The 18,120-nt window shown below is 40.7% G+C and overlaps 1 protein-coding gene across 2 annotated transcripts; it reads right to left on the bottom strand.

Annotated features, from left to right (window-relative positions):
- Positions 1 to 5,476: 5,476 nt before the first annotated feature.
- On the bottom strand, positions 5,477 to 17,404 carry stx19 (syntaxin 19). Of its 2 annotated transcripts, XM_086219852.1 has the most exons (5): positions 17,249 to 17,404; positions 14,235 to 14,542; positions 10,485 to 10,721; positions 9,952 to 10,164; positions 5,477 to 9,412 (listed from the first exon to the last, which is right to left on the bottom strand). In XM_086219852.1, the coding sequence occupies exons 2-5, from the start codon at positions 14,454 to 14,456 to the stop codon at positions 9,176 to 9,178; spliced, it is 909 nt and encodes a 302-aa protein (XP_086075978.1). In that variant the 5' UTR covers positions 14,457 to 14,542; positions 17,249 to 17,404; the 3' UTR covers positions 5,477 to 9,175. The 2 variants fall into 2 exon arrangements, with proteins under 2 accessions (XP_086075978.1, XP_086075979.1); XM_086219853.1 differs by lacking the exons at positions 14,235 to 14,542; positions 17,249 to 17,404 and adding an exon at positions 11,543 to 11,681 and having other exon boundaries at positions 5,478 to 9,412.
- Positions 17,405 to 18,120: the final 716 nt, after the last annotated feature.

Genomic DNA, 18,120 nt, shown 5'->3' with positions numbered 1-18,120 from the left:
ACATGCAAAAATGTCATTCTTGATTGGACATTTACATGAGAAACTTAACAGGATTAAATAAACCCTGTGGATGGCAGAATGACTGAGAACATTGGGATACTCACTCTCCTACACAGCTCTTGATCTTCTTCAGTATTAGCATCTTTTCACACCTCTCTCTCATTTTTTTCCCTCTTTTCCACACCTTCACACAGATTGAAATTTTCAGACTCAAACACTCCCCACCAATGCTTGCTGTTTAATACATTTCCCATAACTGCTCGAATGCAGCGGGTCCGATAATAGCTCTTCTGTCATCTGGTGGAATCCCTCCCTTTTCCAGTGCCATGCCTCCAGACTGAATAGCAATTTAAATGCCATTCACTTCACATTTATTTGAAATCTCATTAACTGGATATAAAGACCCAAAGAAATGCATTGTAAATAGAATATCTTGGCTATGTGGATGAGGGGGGAAAATGTATTCATGATTAGTCTTTTTCCACTTCACTTCCCAACACAGAGTTTAGTGAATGTGTGAGTGTCAGCAGTCACTTTGGGAGTGAAGCCACGTATCTCCTCTAAATGCACTCCTTTAAAACAGACAGGAGAGGCTGTTCACAGGCACAGAAAACTGGAATGCATGATGAAGTCGGGGGCATTGCCTCTCCACTCATATTCACTTTAATCATAATTTCTCACAAAATGTAAGGAATGTTTCACTGCAGGTAAAGACAAATTCAACTTGACAGCCCCAAGTTACAATCATGGTTCCCTAACTTAGAAGGTTGAGGACTCAGCTATAATGTCGGATAGGTCTCTCACATGATATTTTTAAGTTAATTGGTTAGTTTTCGGGGTTTTTTTTCTTGAGGAGGGGAAAAGTATGATCCCACAAGAGCTGCAGGCTGCAGAAGCTGAATATGTGTACGGGGTCAAAGGGCAAAGGTGTCAAAACTTGTGTTTAATTTGTCTAATTTTCATAAATACAGGCACATGACTGCACTGAGGACATTAAACTTGCATTTTGTGTGTGTTTTCTTAAATACACAACTGACATTGTTTACAATTTCACAATTATAACAATGTTTCTGCCATGTGTAGATTTACAGATTAAAATACAGATTGACTGAGTTTAAGCCTTACGGTTAAAGTATCTAAAAACTAAAATAGGACGAATGAGTGTAAAAACAAGTTTTGTGTTGTGTGGAAAATATGTGTATCTGTATCTGTGTCTGGGAGAGTAATCATACATGGCGCCCAGCCCCTTAAGTCTCACTCTGCCACTGATCTCATTATTTCTCTATACTTTATCCTTTTTGCTCCCTGGAGCCTCGTTGTCCTATCAAGCAGCACCAGTAAATAAATAATTGGGCGAATTTGGGAAGATTATGCTTCTGAACAGACATGTTTAAGAGAGAGTTTGTCCTTGCTTCTATACACATTATCCCAGGTGCCTGTGTTTTATTAAACTCTCGAAATTCAGCACACACACGCATTTATATAGAGGCTGTCAGATGGAGGGTAAAAGGATGTGTGGGTCCGGTGAGAATCTGGACAGGAGTCAGGAGCTAGATGAAGTCCCCGAGCTGAGTCCTGCTGCAGAGAAACCACTGTAATCCATAAAAGCTGCGACACTTGATTTTTGGACATTGAACTCTCTCAGCGGAGCTCTAGTGGTGCCTATTTCATTAGAGGAGCAGAGTTCAAATACCGGGAGGGTCTATCAAATCATTTTTGTTTTGAGGGTTTTTTTGTAGCCAGTCTTAAATGTGTTGCAATTAAATTACTTTCTATTTGAGTCACAGTTTTATCTCACATCTCAACAATGTTTTTCACTCGCTGGTTAAAACATTCTGGACACATATTGTGAACCTTAGGCTAACAATAACCACTACTTCCCTAAACCTAATATTAATTCCACATAGCATTGAGATAAGTAATTTATTTCCCCACGTGAGGAATACCTCGTACATACACACCCAAGCAGAATTGAGTGAAAACACAGATATACCTTCTCCAAGTTTGACAACAGTAAAATCCAGCCACATTTGTTGTTGTTCATTCATAAAGTCCCAGATGCTAGCTCCTAGCTTACAATAATGTGACATCAGTGGCCGATGTAAACCCTGCAGCATAGTTTACTGGCCATGTACAGAAGACAACTATGAATTCAAAACACTAAAACACATCATACATAATTCCAATTTTTCCAATTTCCAGCAAGGAATTAATATTACTAATAATTACTCTACTCTACTCTACAGAAGTAGGTAATCTAATTATACATCATTGAAACATTTTGCCACCTGTACTTGATCCCTGCTATCAGTGGGAATTCACTGTTTCCTGTTTGAGCCACGAGTCAAGACACTGTTGAGGACAAAACTATTTTAAACCTGACAGGAATTTAACCATGGAGTTCACATCATTTATCAACATAGTAACAGGGCACAGTCGGGCTGTATACTAAAAGTGTTCACATGTCGTATCAGGTCAGAGACACAGCTCACACCGTCGCCTGTGGTTTGTTTGAGGACTTGTTGCTGGTGGAATCAAAGGTGACCAACTCTAACCTGTGAACAACAGTTTAAGCTGCTCTGACAATCCATGTCTGAGATTCCTGTGAATATCTATCATGATTTTTAAAACACACAAAAAAAAAAAAAAATCAATCACTTTTTACAGTCTTGACTGTCTAGAGCGGTACTCTAACACACACACACAGTTCACAATACATCTTCATGTCAGCAGTGCGATTGAATCTGACTGGTAGACTACACACAACTTTCCACTTTTGATTATGATAGCAGAAATTGTGCTGAATGCACTTACCGCTTCTGGACTGGACCGCACACTGTTTCCCCACACAGTTATCCAATAGAGTAAATAACATTATGAAGCTTCGGGAGCCATCTAATCAATTTCTGCGTGGTTTGTTGACAAGGCAGAGTAGAGCATGGAGTCAGGATCAAATTACTTGCTACACAGACTGGACTGGACTGAGACAACATCATCCCATTTGCTCTTAATAGCGTGTGTGCTATTTCACAAGGTCAAAAGAATGCTCGGTAAAGAAAAAATATATATAATGGTGAATTGTAGCGATACTGAATTGTACTGCTTGCAGTTTTGCAGTTATAGATGACCCTTAGAGTGCAAAATTACATTGGTATTGGTTATTAAGGGGTTGAGCGGATGGTTTTGCGATAAATCTGGATAAATGTATGGAGGAACAGGATGACCTGATCCATAGGGCAAAAGAGGTCACTGAAGGACTTGATGAGTATGAAAATGAAGGAGAATCACAAGCTTTTTGCAAGGTAGCAACCCAAATTAACACCTTGGACTGATTTGTTCGATGCAAAGATTGTCGAAACACCAAACAGCTTTTGCAGGGATTGTTGTTGAACCCTCCAGGAGAGTTCCAGAGCTGCTCTGGTGGCCCATGACGGCTCAACACCTCCCTAAAAACACATTATACTGGGTTTTCCTTTCATTTGTCACTTGTCTGTACATGCCTGTCATCTCATTACAGAGAGGGTTAACCATCAGGGTGGATCACAGTTCCTTTCAGTCTCAGCAGAGAGAGACAGACATATTTATTCACCCTCATCTCAGTTCATTTTCACCTCTCTTTTCTGTCCCAAGGTGAACTGTGCCCTCTCGCCTTTGTCCTTGTCTTATTGTTGAGAACATTAATCCAAAAGAGGGAAGTAATGGCAGTTTCAACATTGAATACAGTTATTGTAAGCTAGTTGTTTCACTTGTCATACGGGGGAAAAGTCCAAGGAGAGATGTTTTATTAGTTTGTAGAAAAAGGGATTGTCGTAAAAGCAGAGAAACAAGGGTTGAATTTATGGTGTTGTAAATCTTGGATATCGGCTCCCTCTGCTGGCCATCTCTCTCTCTCTATCGCTCTCTCTCTCTCTCTCTCTCGCTCTGCTGTCAGTCAAAAAGAACATGGATGCATAGTTGTTTTTAGGTTAGAATATACAATATATCCTTAAAGATTTGATTTATCACTTGATTTTGATGCCATTAAAGTATGTTTTCATCCCAAATGATCTGATTTTATTTTTTTATTTTTTTTAGAAATGAATTTGCTGTGTTTTATTGTGATGCACAAGTTCCCCTATATACTTTTACAAGAGCGTCATGAGATCATTCTTCTTTGAGACTCAAAAGCAGTACGTTGAGGACTACTTTCATCAGTGTTGAGTGACAAGATGATTGCAGACTCTGCTTCCAGCTGGAGCGGTAGCAGCGCGTCTCAGTTCTGCTCCTAAACTACACTCATGCGGTGGTTCACATCTGTCGATATCACATTTTCAATTTTTTTTTCATCTTGGTTTCTTTCTGCATTGAGTAAATGAGGTCAAAATTAACAAATATCAATAGAAAAATGCTGTGAAAAAGAAGCAACATTACTGCCGTTAACGGAGGAATGGATTGAAGGCACTGGGGCAGGGTGACATGCACAGAGCTACTGTTTCACCGTCATTGTGTAAAGGTAGTGCAACAATGATAATGTCGAACAGCGAGCTGACACACAGGACCAATAATGACCCCCTTTGTCTGATACCAGTTTCCCAGTATTTGGTTCCTCCATTCACCCGTCAAAAAAGATCAAAACATCTTCTGAGTCATTGTAGCAGCAACACACGGACGAGTCTGTTACCATTCACTCATGGGATCCAGGCAGACGGGCTTACATGCAGATGCTCCGACCTTCCTGCAGCTCGTCTTACTGAAGCTAATCCATCAATCTGACGAAGAAGTCAGCCTTCCATATGTGGGGAGTAACAGCTTTTGTATTTAGTATACAAATATGAAGCTCTAGCATGGTTGAATTTCATCTGAAGTTTACAGTTACGCAAGATACTGCTGAAAGTAATAACACAGCAGATCAAAGTAAAAAAAATCAAGCGCAATCTTTGTGCCAAATCCTCACGTTTTAGTTGTTTTTTTTTTTTGTTTTTTTTACAAAGGTTGATGGTTGGAATCAAACCGGGAACGTTAGGTCTCTGTGAGTCCCACCCATTACACCACCAGAAGACACATTTTTCTACCAAGTTCAATGACCTGATTAAAACCCTTCCCAATATTCTACCGCCAAAAATATAATGCCACCACAACACTGTAAAAAAAATTAATTAGGTAAGATTAAAGACTGGAAACAGGTGCAAAGCTCACTACGATACAATATCTTGTATCTTGTAGACTTCCTGGAAACCTGTCATGGAGGAAATCCACTTTGAAATATGTCACAGGACCTGTAAGCATGTGAACCAAGTCAGCATAGCCACGGTATCACTGCTGCCGCCACTATAGAGCTTCCTGACACACGCTCCGTTTCCCTGTGATTTCTTTCTCTCTGAAGGTCCCGATATCTCACTGTTCATATTTTGATGAGTGATAAAACTAGGCAGTAAAGTAATGTCAGCTCTCTATAACTGCTGTGTTACTCAGAGCAGTGCTGCTTTGATTTGGTTCAGACGCTTTGGAGATATCTCTGGTATCCCACATTATGACTGGCAGGGCAGAGGAGATACACAGAGTGCCGACGTGGTCACATCCTCGTGTGTCTCTGTCAGTCAGGAGATAGAGCTGTAAACTGTTATGCGTCTCAGATGTTCACGTTATCGTTAAATCAGACATGACGGATGAGTGTCATGGGGACAGTGGCAACTCAACGACAATCACAATGAATGACGTGAGTGCTTTATCAAAAGTGCAAGGACTACATGAACACAAATACTTGCATCTTGTCATGAAAATCAATGTCATGAACTCTATTGCTTGAGCTAGATGCTATCGGATCCCAGTGAGCCCACATTTAGACATGTAAATAAACATTATATACATGTTGAGATATTCTGAGAGCCTGTTATAGCCCTTTATCACGCTCAACGATGAATTACAAATACAAATTTTTAACTTTGAGATGCCAAATTGCTGCTTGGGAGCCAAAATATTACAGTTGTGTTTTGTGGAGCTGCAGCTACATTTAATCCGTGTCTGGAACAGAATTCTGATGGCTCCAGGCTTGGTGGTCTGAGATTAGAGTCCCCCTGCAGTCAGAAATGTGTTTTTCATGTTCCTTCAGATGAATGTTTGGCCACTGATTCATGATGCATGTGCAGAGTTTGATACAGAGGGCTTTTATCACATTCATTAGTAAAAATATAAATGTTCTTAGCTGAAAATGTGGTTTTAAGAAGCGGTGCAAAGGATCAGAAATAATTTGGAAAACAATCCTGGTTTAATATTCTGCATAAACAAATATGATATTAAAACCTGAAGACTTCATTGCAGAAACACACGGACTGAGCTGTCTCCGGCAGATGAGCTTGTGAAATGAAAATATTCACATATAATGTGTTTTTTTTTAAATGAGGGTACCATTTTTTAAGCCAAAAATTGTATTTATCATGATATTTTAATATCATGTGTGTGTGTGTGTGTGTGTGTGTGTGTGTGTGTGTGTGGAGGGGAGTCTGTAAATAATAACTGGTTTAGGTAGTAAACAAGTTCAATCCATGACACAGTACAACTCTATTGTACCGGGAAGCTCCTCAGTGTGTCAGTTAAGTGAATGCATAGTATTGCTGGGGTCTTCTTACCCTGCATTACACCCAGAGAGAGTGAGAATAACTGCAGATGACCCTGGCTGACCTGCCAGTGGGTCATATGTCCAGAGGTCTCTGAAGTGACCACTGCTCACCCTCCCATGGCCCGGTGTCCTCGTGGACTGCTAATGAACCGCAGATGCGCCCTCTCGGGTCTGCAGACACGTCTCCATCCCTGATACCCTGCCGGTAATATATTCAAAGAAATCAAACCACTTTACCCTCACATACCGTACCACGTATTATCATCCACCTGAGAGAGGGCTTAAAATGTGCTTTTTATAGATCTCCACATTATATTGAATAAAAAAATAAATATAGAGAGGAAATAGATAAGTAAGATTATCACGTGGATTTTGAGAGAAAGGGTTAATTCTGTTGTCGGCAGTATAAACATAAACAGAGGCTCCTGTTTTGAGTAATGACCTACAGTTCATGTTGGCTCAACAACACTTTTCATGTCACCTAACAATTCATATTTATCCTTTTAATTTTCCCAAACTTGCATAACCACTTAGTCATGTGGTATTACCCACCTCTTAACACTGATTTCTTCCTTTCTCATTTCTTTCTTTGTAAATCCCAGCAATGATCTCAGTGAACACTGGATGGCATTGTTGCTGCTCAGGAATCTGCCACTTGAGGCAATACCTGGGTTTTTCTTTCCTTTTTTTTTTTTTTTGTTCATTATTTTGAGGAGAGACAGAAAGTATGCTGTGTTGCATAAGAATATTATCAATGTATTTGCATATTCTAATTTACATATTTGATGTATTTATGTCTTACTTTTAAAATGTCAATCCAATCAGAGTGAGACTGAGGTACAACGCAGAAACTCTGATTGAAGAATGTATTTTTTCATGGTGATGTAGACAATGTCATCTCTCTCTCTCTCTCTCTCTCTCTCTCTCTCCCTCACACACACACACCCACACCCACACACACAATGTTCCACTACTGGACCTCAGGGATCAGTGTAAATAAAGCGTTTGGACGTCACATGGAGAAGGTGTTGACCTACAAAATGTCCCTTATTGGCAGGTTTTTTTGTTTGCTTCTCAGTCAACTACTTTATGCTTGAAGTCAAGCTTCTTGACTGTCGAGTCATTTGATTCACAAAAAAAAAAAAACAGAAACTTGAAATCAGGTGGGTGTTCTCACCATCTGCAACAAGTTAACGGCTCTGTTTACACAATTTGTCCTCCAGGAACTTGTACTGTAACTGTCTCAAGGCTGTCCTGGAATATCAGACGGACCAGATTTTCCAGTCTAGCCCTGACACACCCAGTTCACCTTTATTTTGTCTGACACCAGACACCATCGTCACTGACACGCATGTCAGCGATGACGATGATGATGAGAGGCTTCCTTGAACGATTCTGTCAGTGAGGGCAGGTTATTGACATTTTCGACAGAGAATGATTATTTATTCAAAAATAGTTCCTGCTAGGAATAATAAATAAGTATTTCCTACTCAATCATAGTAAAAGGTTAGACAAAGAGTTGTTAACAGGTATGTTAGTTGTAGTATTGGTGCCCCCCAGGCAAAACCCGCTGCTCCCTTTTTGTGCGACACAATGATATAAATATTAATAAAACACTTGGATATCAGAATTTTTCATCTAAACAATGAACACTTCCAACTGAGCTCTAAACTGGAGCTCTTTAAATCACAAAAACTCGACAGAAAAACACATTTTCTGAAATGTAGGACTCTGAATCTTATTTTTAAGCATCTGCTTGAAGCGAGTATATGACCTCAGAGATCCTCTGCTGGTTTGTCATCATGACAAATATTTTCGTCGGGGGTGGTTTTTAAAACGCCTTTGTGAAACCAGCTAAATGAAAAGCATTTTAACTGGAAAGAATAAGACTTTGAAATGCAAATGCGTGAGTCTTGCCTTTCCACAGCAGCATGTAGAACAAATACAAAATGAATGTCTAATGTCTCAAAATCTCTCAGAAACAAAGTCATTACTACACTAAATTTTTGTTTCTGCTGGTTGAAACTAATGAACCCGTGGAAAGGATTTAAAAAGTGCTTATTCTATTTGGAAAAAAAAAAAAAGTTTCTGTGACAAAAAAAAAGAGCCTCAATTTAAAAAAAAGAAAAAGAAAAAAAAAGAAGAGGAAATACCAGTCTTGCTGATCGACCAGTTGCAGAGGTAGCGATCCTCTCTTGTTTGTGACCAGATGACAGTGAAGGTCTCCAATGAGCAGCAGTGTTGGTGAGTAGCACTCACTGAACTGTCTCTTCCAATAGCGCTCGCTTCACATTCTCCAGAAAGAAAGGGGTGCCTCAAATACCAATTCTGGCCTTTCCCCCTAATTGTTTTTTATGCTCTGCTGAATCTGTCTTCAGCGTTGCTTTGTTCAACAGCAAAAAAACTGCAGTACCATAACCTTCACTTTAATGGTACTTGAATCCAATGTTGTTCACTCCCAACAGGTGAGTGAGACGTTTGAAAAAAAAGAAAGAAAGAAAAAGATTTTTGTGGAATCAGGTCCCTATTGAAGAGATGGTGTACATTTGTAGATACATGCGTTACAAATAAACTATTCTTTTATAAACAGCACCTCCAGGGAGGGCAGCAGCAGCAGCAAAGTTGTCGAAGAGGATTCTTCTTCTTATACCTGACAGCCATCTTGAACTTCTCATTAGAAGCTCCCACATAGTCCTGTGTCCTTTCTACATTCGTCTGAATGTGCTCAATGCAGGCCCCTTGTTCCTCCACCAGCATGAAAATGTCCATGAAGAGATCCCTCAGCTCCTTCATGTTACCCTCCAGGCTCAACAACTCCTGTTGGTGAAGACGAACAATTACAAGAGTGGCACCGGCGAAGATATATTTTTGTAGAACAACCCAGAGGTTAGCGCCACCATGGGGATCACGGCTGAAAACTATGCTCGGGGTAAATGAAAGTTGATGAGACTTTGTTCAGCAAGATAATCTTCACACGTGAACGCTCCTGTTAAGATATTTGAGGCGTAACTGTAAATGTTTGAAATTCAAAGCTAGAATTATGTCATGAAAAAACATGACTTCACTGTCCACCGCAACTTCTGTAGGCTTGCTTAGCCTCTTCTTGGCAACAAATCTATTCTAGAAACATAAATTCAAAACTCACTGACATAATTTAACTAAATTTAATGGAACAAAACATTACAATATCTTAAAGGTGGTTCACACCAATCTGTGGTTCATACTAGTTTGACCTAAAACTCATTCAAAAATCGTTCATTTGAGATGAATTAACTTGATGTTTAACATGAAAACTGATTTCCCGCACCACTCTTTTGAGTTGGGAGGAGTTTACTTAAAGTCAAGTCTTTCCTCACCTTGTGCCGCTGCTCAATCTCAGATAGTTGTGACCGTGTGATTCTGGCATCATTTAGCAGGTTCTCATTGAAGACCTCCCATTTTCCAGTATCAACCATCTCATTCACCTCCTCCTCCGTCACATCCCTCCCCGATACTTCCAGCTGCCGGATAATGAAGTGCTTACAGCGCTCCTGCTTGGTCAACAGGCCTTCATTATACTGTCGCATTACCTGAAAATAATTATCACAAAAACAGGAGGACAGAATGAGTGGGGAGAAGAGAAACGAGAGAAGAGAAGACAGTTGAGTCCCATCTTTGTTTATGCTCGGGTCCTTTGGCCTCAGCTAGACAGACAATGGAAATATGATGGATCAAAATAATTAGCCATCATAGCTCTGTCAATGCAGTCATTTCACTCACATAATCTGCGTTTTCATCAATTTTCAATGTTCATTGCACTCTCCATTATATTATTTTACTGTGTGATGGAAGTAGTGCGTATGTTTAAAAACTGCGGACCAAAAAAAAGGGATCAAATCACAATACCAACCTGCTGGAATTTGCGGTAGAGTGCTGCATGCTGGGAGCGTTGTATTCGTGTGGTAACAGCAGTAGGTCCCTGCAAGTCCTCACTTTTCTGGACCTGTTTTGAAAGCGTATCTAAACGTCTGTGGAGGCTCTCAGCTTGGAGCTTGATGTCCCGCGTTATGCTGCTCTCCTTCTTCATCACACTGAAACGCCGCATGGTTGCAACTAGCGTCTTCTGCTGCTGGCTGAATTTAAGGACCTGTTTGTGTATGAGGTGAGACCATAATTTTGATATGAACAGGTTATTAGGTAAATTTTTTAAAAACAAAATAAATAAAAAAAATAGAAAAATAAAAAATTAACTTTTGAAGTGGCGAGTGTGACTTCGAAACATAATAGGGTCTTCGCCAGGGACTGGCTCAGGCCCTAAAAATAAAAACAAGACTGAACGAGCTACACATCTCTAGTGTCGGTGTATTAGCGGCTCTGTTTGCTAAAATCTAAAATCATAAAAGCCCTAAGGAGTGTGAGAGTCAAGGCAGATGAAGACAGAATGTTCAGCCATAGTTCCACAGCCTCAAATTCAGGTATCAAGGAATAATCGAGAATCAGTAATGTGGCTTTTGTCAATGACGCTCCAGAACTGTGGAATGTAACAGCCATCTATCAGGGAAGCCAGCTCAGTCGACGTTCTCCAAAGAAAGATTGAATCAGTTTTCTTTACATTATTTTTGACTTACTTTTGCATTTGATCTCTGTTGCATTTGGGCTTTATTTTCTTCAAAATATTCTCTTTTTACGTGATTTTAATGTTATTTTATCTTTGTTGTGAAGAAGTTTGAGCTGCAATTTTGTGTATGAAAAGTTATTATCTTGGCTTCATGCTGTTATCCATGGCATTTGTTATGTTGTGTCACTGAAATGTCCAACCTTAGATTAAGCCTTTAAGCACAGCAGATAATTGTGCAGTTTTTGTTAATGTCCTGACCCCAAAAGGGGAACACCCATGCAAAAAGACAAAAAAAAGAAAAACAAATTAAACAAACATCAGTCTTTTCCTTTCACAGATTTAACCCTGACCTTGGCTCTCCATCTGAAGAGCTTGGATATGTTATTTCCATGCACACAGAATTCTTTTGGGGGCGACATGGTGCATCTTCTCATAGAGTTGTTGCCTTCTGCATCCCTGGTGGTATCCATCAGCATCCCAGCAAGGCCAAGTCAGGCCAAGGCCCTACTTTGGGTCTGTTGTCAGGCCATGAGCTCTGCTCTCCCACACAGTGGCAAGGCACCTCATGTGTGCTCTAATCTCAATCTGAGTCCTGGGGCCCAGCCATTATGGGTAAATGCTGAGGCTGTGGTCTCTGGCATCCGATGGACTGCTGAGGCATGATGGGCTCTGACTAAAGCTGTTCAAATGAGCTCCAATGCATCCCCCTGGAGTCTTCTATCCTAGGATCGCTGAGTCTGTCATGGTCATCAAGGCCACTATGCGCAAGGACTCCCTCCATCTCCCGTTGGCTTGACCTAAACACCTTGATGTGTCGATATCCCATGTATTAATTGTTTTTTGCCAGGGCACTCTGGAAATGGTTTGATGTTTTCAGCTTAATGAATGCTTGTCCAATGGGATGACCTTCTTTGGAGTAAATGAAAGTCACTCTATCTAAATTCTCCGAAAGGTCACGATCATTGAAGAATTGGGCCACCGCCTCCTTAGTGCAATTATGGAGAAGTCCTCTGACCCGAACCACATGATTCTCTCCTGGAGTCAAAGACATCCCGAAAGCCTTACTCTTTCTCAAATGCATGCGTCCCCCTGGAGTCTTCTATCCTTGGTTGTGTCAGAGGAGCCCTTGGATTCGTCTTTTCCATCACATTTGCATTCAAATTTCTGGGAACCCTCTTCCTATTGAGTGTTTTGTAAGGTCCTGGCCTATGGCTTCGCTTCTGCTGCTGGGGCATCTTAAGATTGACTCTGATGTTGTCGTATCTGTTCTGAACGAGCCTGTGCCCCACTGTGGGCCCATCATTTGGTTTCTCCTCTCTTACATGCCGCAGGCACACCTCTTGGGAGGCTCTGGCGCCATCATGTTTGCAATGAAGGAGCTTCTCTCTTAAGTCCCTTATCTCAGGTACATTGTTGTGTCGTGCCCTATGGACTGGCACAGATCGCCCGGATGCATCAAATTGGGCTCTGATCTCTACAAATTGAGGCTGAAGGTGCTTTTCCAGTAAGTCCCACATAGTGGCTCCATCTTTGCACCTTTCTCCTCTCACTGAGTGCAAGCGCACCTCATGGCAGTCTCTGGTCTCCTTGGGTTTACGATGGAGAAGCCTTTCCCTTAAGTCCCCTTTCACTGGTATATTATAGGGTCGTGCCCTGTCGACTCGCATATGCCGCTGGGACACCTTGCGCTCCGATCTGATAGGCATGTGACTGTTCTCAACAATCTTTACGTGTCTGTGCCAATTTTTTTCCTTGCATTTCCCAAGAGCCTTTTCTGCTATCTCTTTAGAGGCAAACTGCACAAAGGCTTCCCCTGTGCTTCTCCCTGGGTAGTCCTTTGGCACAGCAACTCCATGCGGCACGATTTTCAACCCCGGAAATAACTGAGTGATCTCTTCCTTGCTGCAGCCAGAGGGCAGGCCTCTGAGTCTCAGAGTGCAATTGCTGAGTCTGTCACGGTCATCAAGGCCACTACGCGCAAGGACTCCCTCCATCTCCCGTTGGCTTGACCTAAACACCTTGATGTGTCGATATCCCATGTATTTATTGTTCTTTGCCAGGGCATTCTGGAAGTCGTCTGATGTTTTCAGCTTAATAAATGCTTGTCCAATGGGATGACCTTCTTTGGAGTAGATGAAAGTCACTCTATCTAAATCGTCCGAAAGGTCACGATCATTGAAGAATTGGGCCACCGCCTCCTTAGTGCAATTATGGAGAAGTCCTCTGACCCGAACCACATGATTCTCTCCTGGAGTCAAAGACATCCTGAAAGCCTTACTCTTTCTCAAATGCCAATTAAAAACTGTTATAGATAATGAAAGTGGTGTCTTTATTTGATAACAATCAGACGTTATGCACTTTTATATATATTAAAGTTGTGTTTTTGATGCCACGCATCATACAACAGTTGCAGTAATGTCGACAACAATTCAATCATCATCACTGTACCCTACCCAAATAATGTTCGACAGAATTCTGATGTGTGATGAAGACAACCCCCCAATTTTTCTTTATAATTCTTTGATGCAAGCCCATTGACAGACACACTGCTTGCCGCTGGTTAGCTTTTTGGTAAATGATGAAGTAAGGTGAGCCAGAAGAGACTGACTGCAACTGTGGGGCAAACAACCTTTAGCAAAGCACACAGACTTCAGTGAATAGAAAGGTTCCTCCCCATTCATGTATCCTGGAACATGATAGCAGTATAATTAAATGACCGTAACTGTGCGTGTTCAACTCATTGACTCTGACCTTTACTTTTTAACTTTAATCATTATGATTGAATCACATCCTCTTTAAGTTTAGGTGAACATTTTTACCATATTTGAAGAAATTCCCTCAAGGCATACAAACAGTAACACCTTCATGTGAGGTGACAGTGACCTTGATCTTTGACCACACACATCCTTTCAGTTTTTTTCATTCCAAATTTGATGAAATTCCTGGATGTAGGGGAAAGGCTGAACACTTGCCTCCAGCTTATGGCAGTAGATGGTACAGAGTCATAAAAATATATATATATGTCCTTGAAATATTCCTTACCTCTGATTCCAAACCAGTGATATCATCTCGGATTTGCTGAACCTCAGAGAGGAAATGATCAATGACTGGCTCTTCTTCAAACAGTACAGCCTGTGGTGTTATGACCCCGGCTGTCAAAGAATTATCATTATCCCCTTCCTCTGACAAAGGGCTGGTATTCTCAGTTGCTGCCTCAGAAAACTCCTGAGCTCTCTGCTGTAACTCCTCCAAGCGGTCTCTCATTGTGGGAAAGCTCTCACCAAACCTTGGCCTTCAGGACATGAAGTTGTTACGTATGTAAAGCTCCCGTTAATGCTGGCGAGAGGAAGCTGGAAGGAAAATAAGATCAAACTTAAATGATGCGATTACAAATATATAAACTTGTGCTCTATCAAGTTCAACACAAATTCAATAAAAGCCGGTTGTAGATCTAAACTTAATTTGATTCCTAACAATTGATGTGTACTTTGGAACAGTGTTTGGAAGTAAAGTAATCATTAGACTATTAGATTATTTTGTAACACTCCATTACTTTTATAATTATGGCTGCTTTTCCCAGTTAATGTTATCTCAATATTGTAAAAGTTGCCAGGAAGCATATGGGCGGATCAGATCAGTTTTATCTCCATATGTTCTGTGAACAGACATATCTTTATACATTCAACCAGAAGAAGAGGTTAGTGTTTGTTCAAAAATTTGAAATCCCTTGGGTCTTTATAGTTTTAGAATTGAACCCATACTTGATTCTGAGGAGATTTTTGGAGTACTAACTGTTGCCAGGTGCCAGCGAATATCTGTTGGTGGTCAGTAGATAATCTCCAGTGAGCACATATAAAATTGCCTGAACATAAAGTTCATAAAAACAATACTGAAATTACAGGAGAAAGTGATGTGTATGTTAAAAGCTCCTTTTGGTATCTCCACTTTCAAAAGTTCTGTCATGGTAAATATAATAATTTTTCACTATTTCTACAAAAAAAAAAAAATCAAACTGCGTTATTTTTGTTGACGAATTTGTTTATGTTGCTAATAAGTGGTACAATACATGATGAGTTTTTTTTCCACACAAATGAGTTAAATGGTCTTAAGTTGCAGTCAGAAGTACTGTATACTGCCAGAGTTTCCATTGTAGGGGAACTCAATAGACATGTTGACAGTGCCAGTTTTCTTTAATTTGGTGCAGGTTAATGTATTAGGAGGGTTCATAACTGTTGCTGGAATTTGCAGTTTTGTATGAACATGCAATCATGTAAACAGGTCTGATAGATGTCTTCACACCTCCCATCAAGCCAAGAGGTCAACCTCACTTTGACAAACAGCTAATCAACAACCTTTATTTCTTGACAAAATGCACCTACACTGTGCTGTGTGCACTGGCGTGTCCAGTGTGAATCACAGCTTAATCTTTGTTTGTTTATATCAGTGCATATGAATTTTCCTGACAGCATAACTAATGAGGAGACTTGCTGCACTCTGCTGAGGACTGAGGTATATTTTTAACTTAGTGAAAATAACTTGAGAAAGTTTATCCGTGACATCAATCAAATTGACTAACTTGTTTTCCCGTGAGAACCTAAAGGGTTGTGTGTTCAATGACCCTCTAGGTTCAAGCAAAGTCCTCCAAAAAAAATGGTAAGGCTGGCAAAAATGACCTTGATAAAGACATCCATTTATACAGAATAGTATGTGGTATCCTCACAACATAAGTACAGACCCTATTTCACTCTCTCTGACTTGAAATTCTCCAAAGCTGAAGTAAACAAGTGAGGCGTTCATGATTAAAACCCAGAGATTCACAATCAGATTTTCTGAATTCCTTTGACAAGTGAAGTGAATCAAATCGCTTATCCCTTTGCTTTTACCCGGCGTACCAACATTTGAAACTGCCTCTGCAACACAAGGATTTGGGTTTTAGGGGCCCTGAACACAATATTATGGAAGCACATGATTGTGTGGGGGAAACTGAGTATTTGGCTGCTGCTGAAGAAATGGAGCATATCAAATCACACACTATCCCATTTCTGGATAAATTTCAAGCAGGAAAGAGTTGATTTTATAAGGGTGTACCAGGTATTCCTCATATTGTGGATTCTTAATAAACCAAATATAAAACCTTAAGATGTTTACAGTCACATTGTAGAGTCTCACCTCCCTCAAAAAGTGAGTCCCTGATTACATTGACGGTGAGGTAGAGTAGGTTAAGTTAGGTTAGGATTCAAATTAGGCAAGCGAGGGTTAATAGATCTCCAATGAATCTATGAGTGGGAATATATCATCCTCTAGTGACTGACCCCTGTGTGCGCGCGCATGTGTGAGTGTGTGTGTGTGTGTGTGTGTGTCTGTGTGTGTGTGTGTGAGGGAGAGAGAGAGAGAGAGAGAGAGAGAGTTGTGTTAAAAGCTTATCAGAGCTCAAAGAATGCAAAAGCATCTATTGTTTCTCAGGTTGAACTTTTCCTCTACTTACCCCCCCCCCCCCCCCCCCCGCTGCCCACTGCACTACCTGACCGACCCAGAAGAGCCGATTAAAAGATTGCTGAAAGGATTTTCAGCCACATTCTCCAGTGTTGTTTACCATAAAAAAAATAATAATCTGGAAGAAAGTAGAGCATGGTTCATGGGAGTGTAGCCTGTCTGTGATTGAACATTTTGTTCCCAAAAAACAAGAAAACATTTTCTTCTTGCTTTCCACAAACACTTTGTTTCTGTTTCTGAGGGAAATGTTGTGTTGACATTCTCTTATCTTCATGCCAGTGGAAGGGTGGGAGTCCTCAAATGCTGTCTTTCAACACAGTTCCACTGTGTTTATGTAGGGAAAAAGGATGTAATTCTACTCCTAATCCACCAGATATGTATATTTGTAGTAGTCTGAGTTTCAGATGATAAACAACAAGCATTCAACAGTTATACAGATCAGTTTAATGCACTTTAACTGCTGCATAATGTTAAATAACATTCCAACTTTATATACAATAAAAGACCAAAGCTGGGGCAATTTGAAAGCACCATTCTGGCTATCAAATGAGGTTTGTATTTACCTTAATAAAATTAGTATTCCGTCACAGTCCAACCATATTTGACCAGGAATGTAATCCAAGACAATCCCCCTCTGAAATCATTTTCCGCTCTTACGCTCTCATGATGCCAATCTGTTGGGTTACTCATCTAAATCTTGCAGTTACACTTACAAGCTGGGAAAGTGAAACTTCTGATGAAGTGTAGTGGAGTTGGATTCAAGCACCTCCCTTCCCTTGGAGGAAGGTGTGAATAGAGCCAATAGGAAAGGAGCCGACTGGGGGCTCATTGGCTTGTCTAAAGAAATGAAAGATGACGTGATGAAGAATTTGAGAAGGAAGAGACGGCGTGGAGAGTGCAGGGATATAAACCCTACCCCAGGCTTATTTCTGGCCAGGTAAATAGAACAAAGTAAATAGAAGTGTATTGTGTACATTGCAGAGGCCAAAGAATAGGGATTGTGAGGAGGGTGTCAACCAAGGCGTTGGGTTTCTGCTTGCTAATGTCTATGTGAAGCGTCTGGGTTCAGGGGTAAGCCCTCTTGGTCTGGGTGTATTGTGCTCCTTTGGCCCCTGTAAGTCCACTGAGTACTTTTGACAGATTTCTACTGACAAGCTCCCTAAAACCCCAGCGCCTCTTCGGCACGAGAAGCAACGCATTCACCCTCTGCTATGCAGCAGAACACGCTGGTCTAAGCCGTTTGAAGTATAATGTCAGAGGGGGAGAGTTAGTTTGAGGATGAGCGGAGTTTGGCGAGGGCAAAAGTTCATTCTTTGTCACTTTGAAAGCTGCTGGTTGCAATATTTCTGTCATTTTCTCTGCAAACTATAAGGTGAAAACATTCAAAATGCAGCAGCTGTTGTTGGTGTTGTGGCCAGTGATGCATGAGAGGGAG

Source organism: Aulostomus chinensis, chromosome 12, assembly GCF_037954235.1.
Source record: "Aulostomus chinensis isolate RoL2024-O1b breed Wild chromosome 12, RoL_Achi_v1.0, whole genome shotgun sequence".
NCBI classification, from domain to species: domain Eukaryota; kingdom Metazoa; phylum Chordata; class Actinopteri; order Syngnathiformes; family Aulostomidae; genus Aulostomus; species Aulostomus chinensis.
The sequence above is the reverse complement of the archived record's forward strand: the minus strand, read 5'-3'. Positions and strand labels throughout refer to the sequence as shown.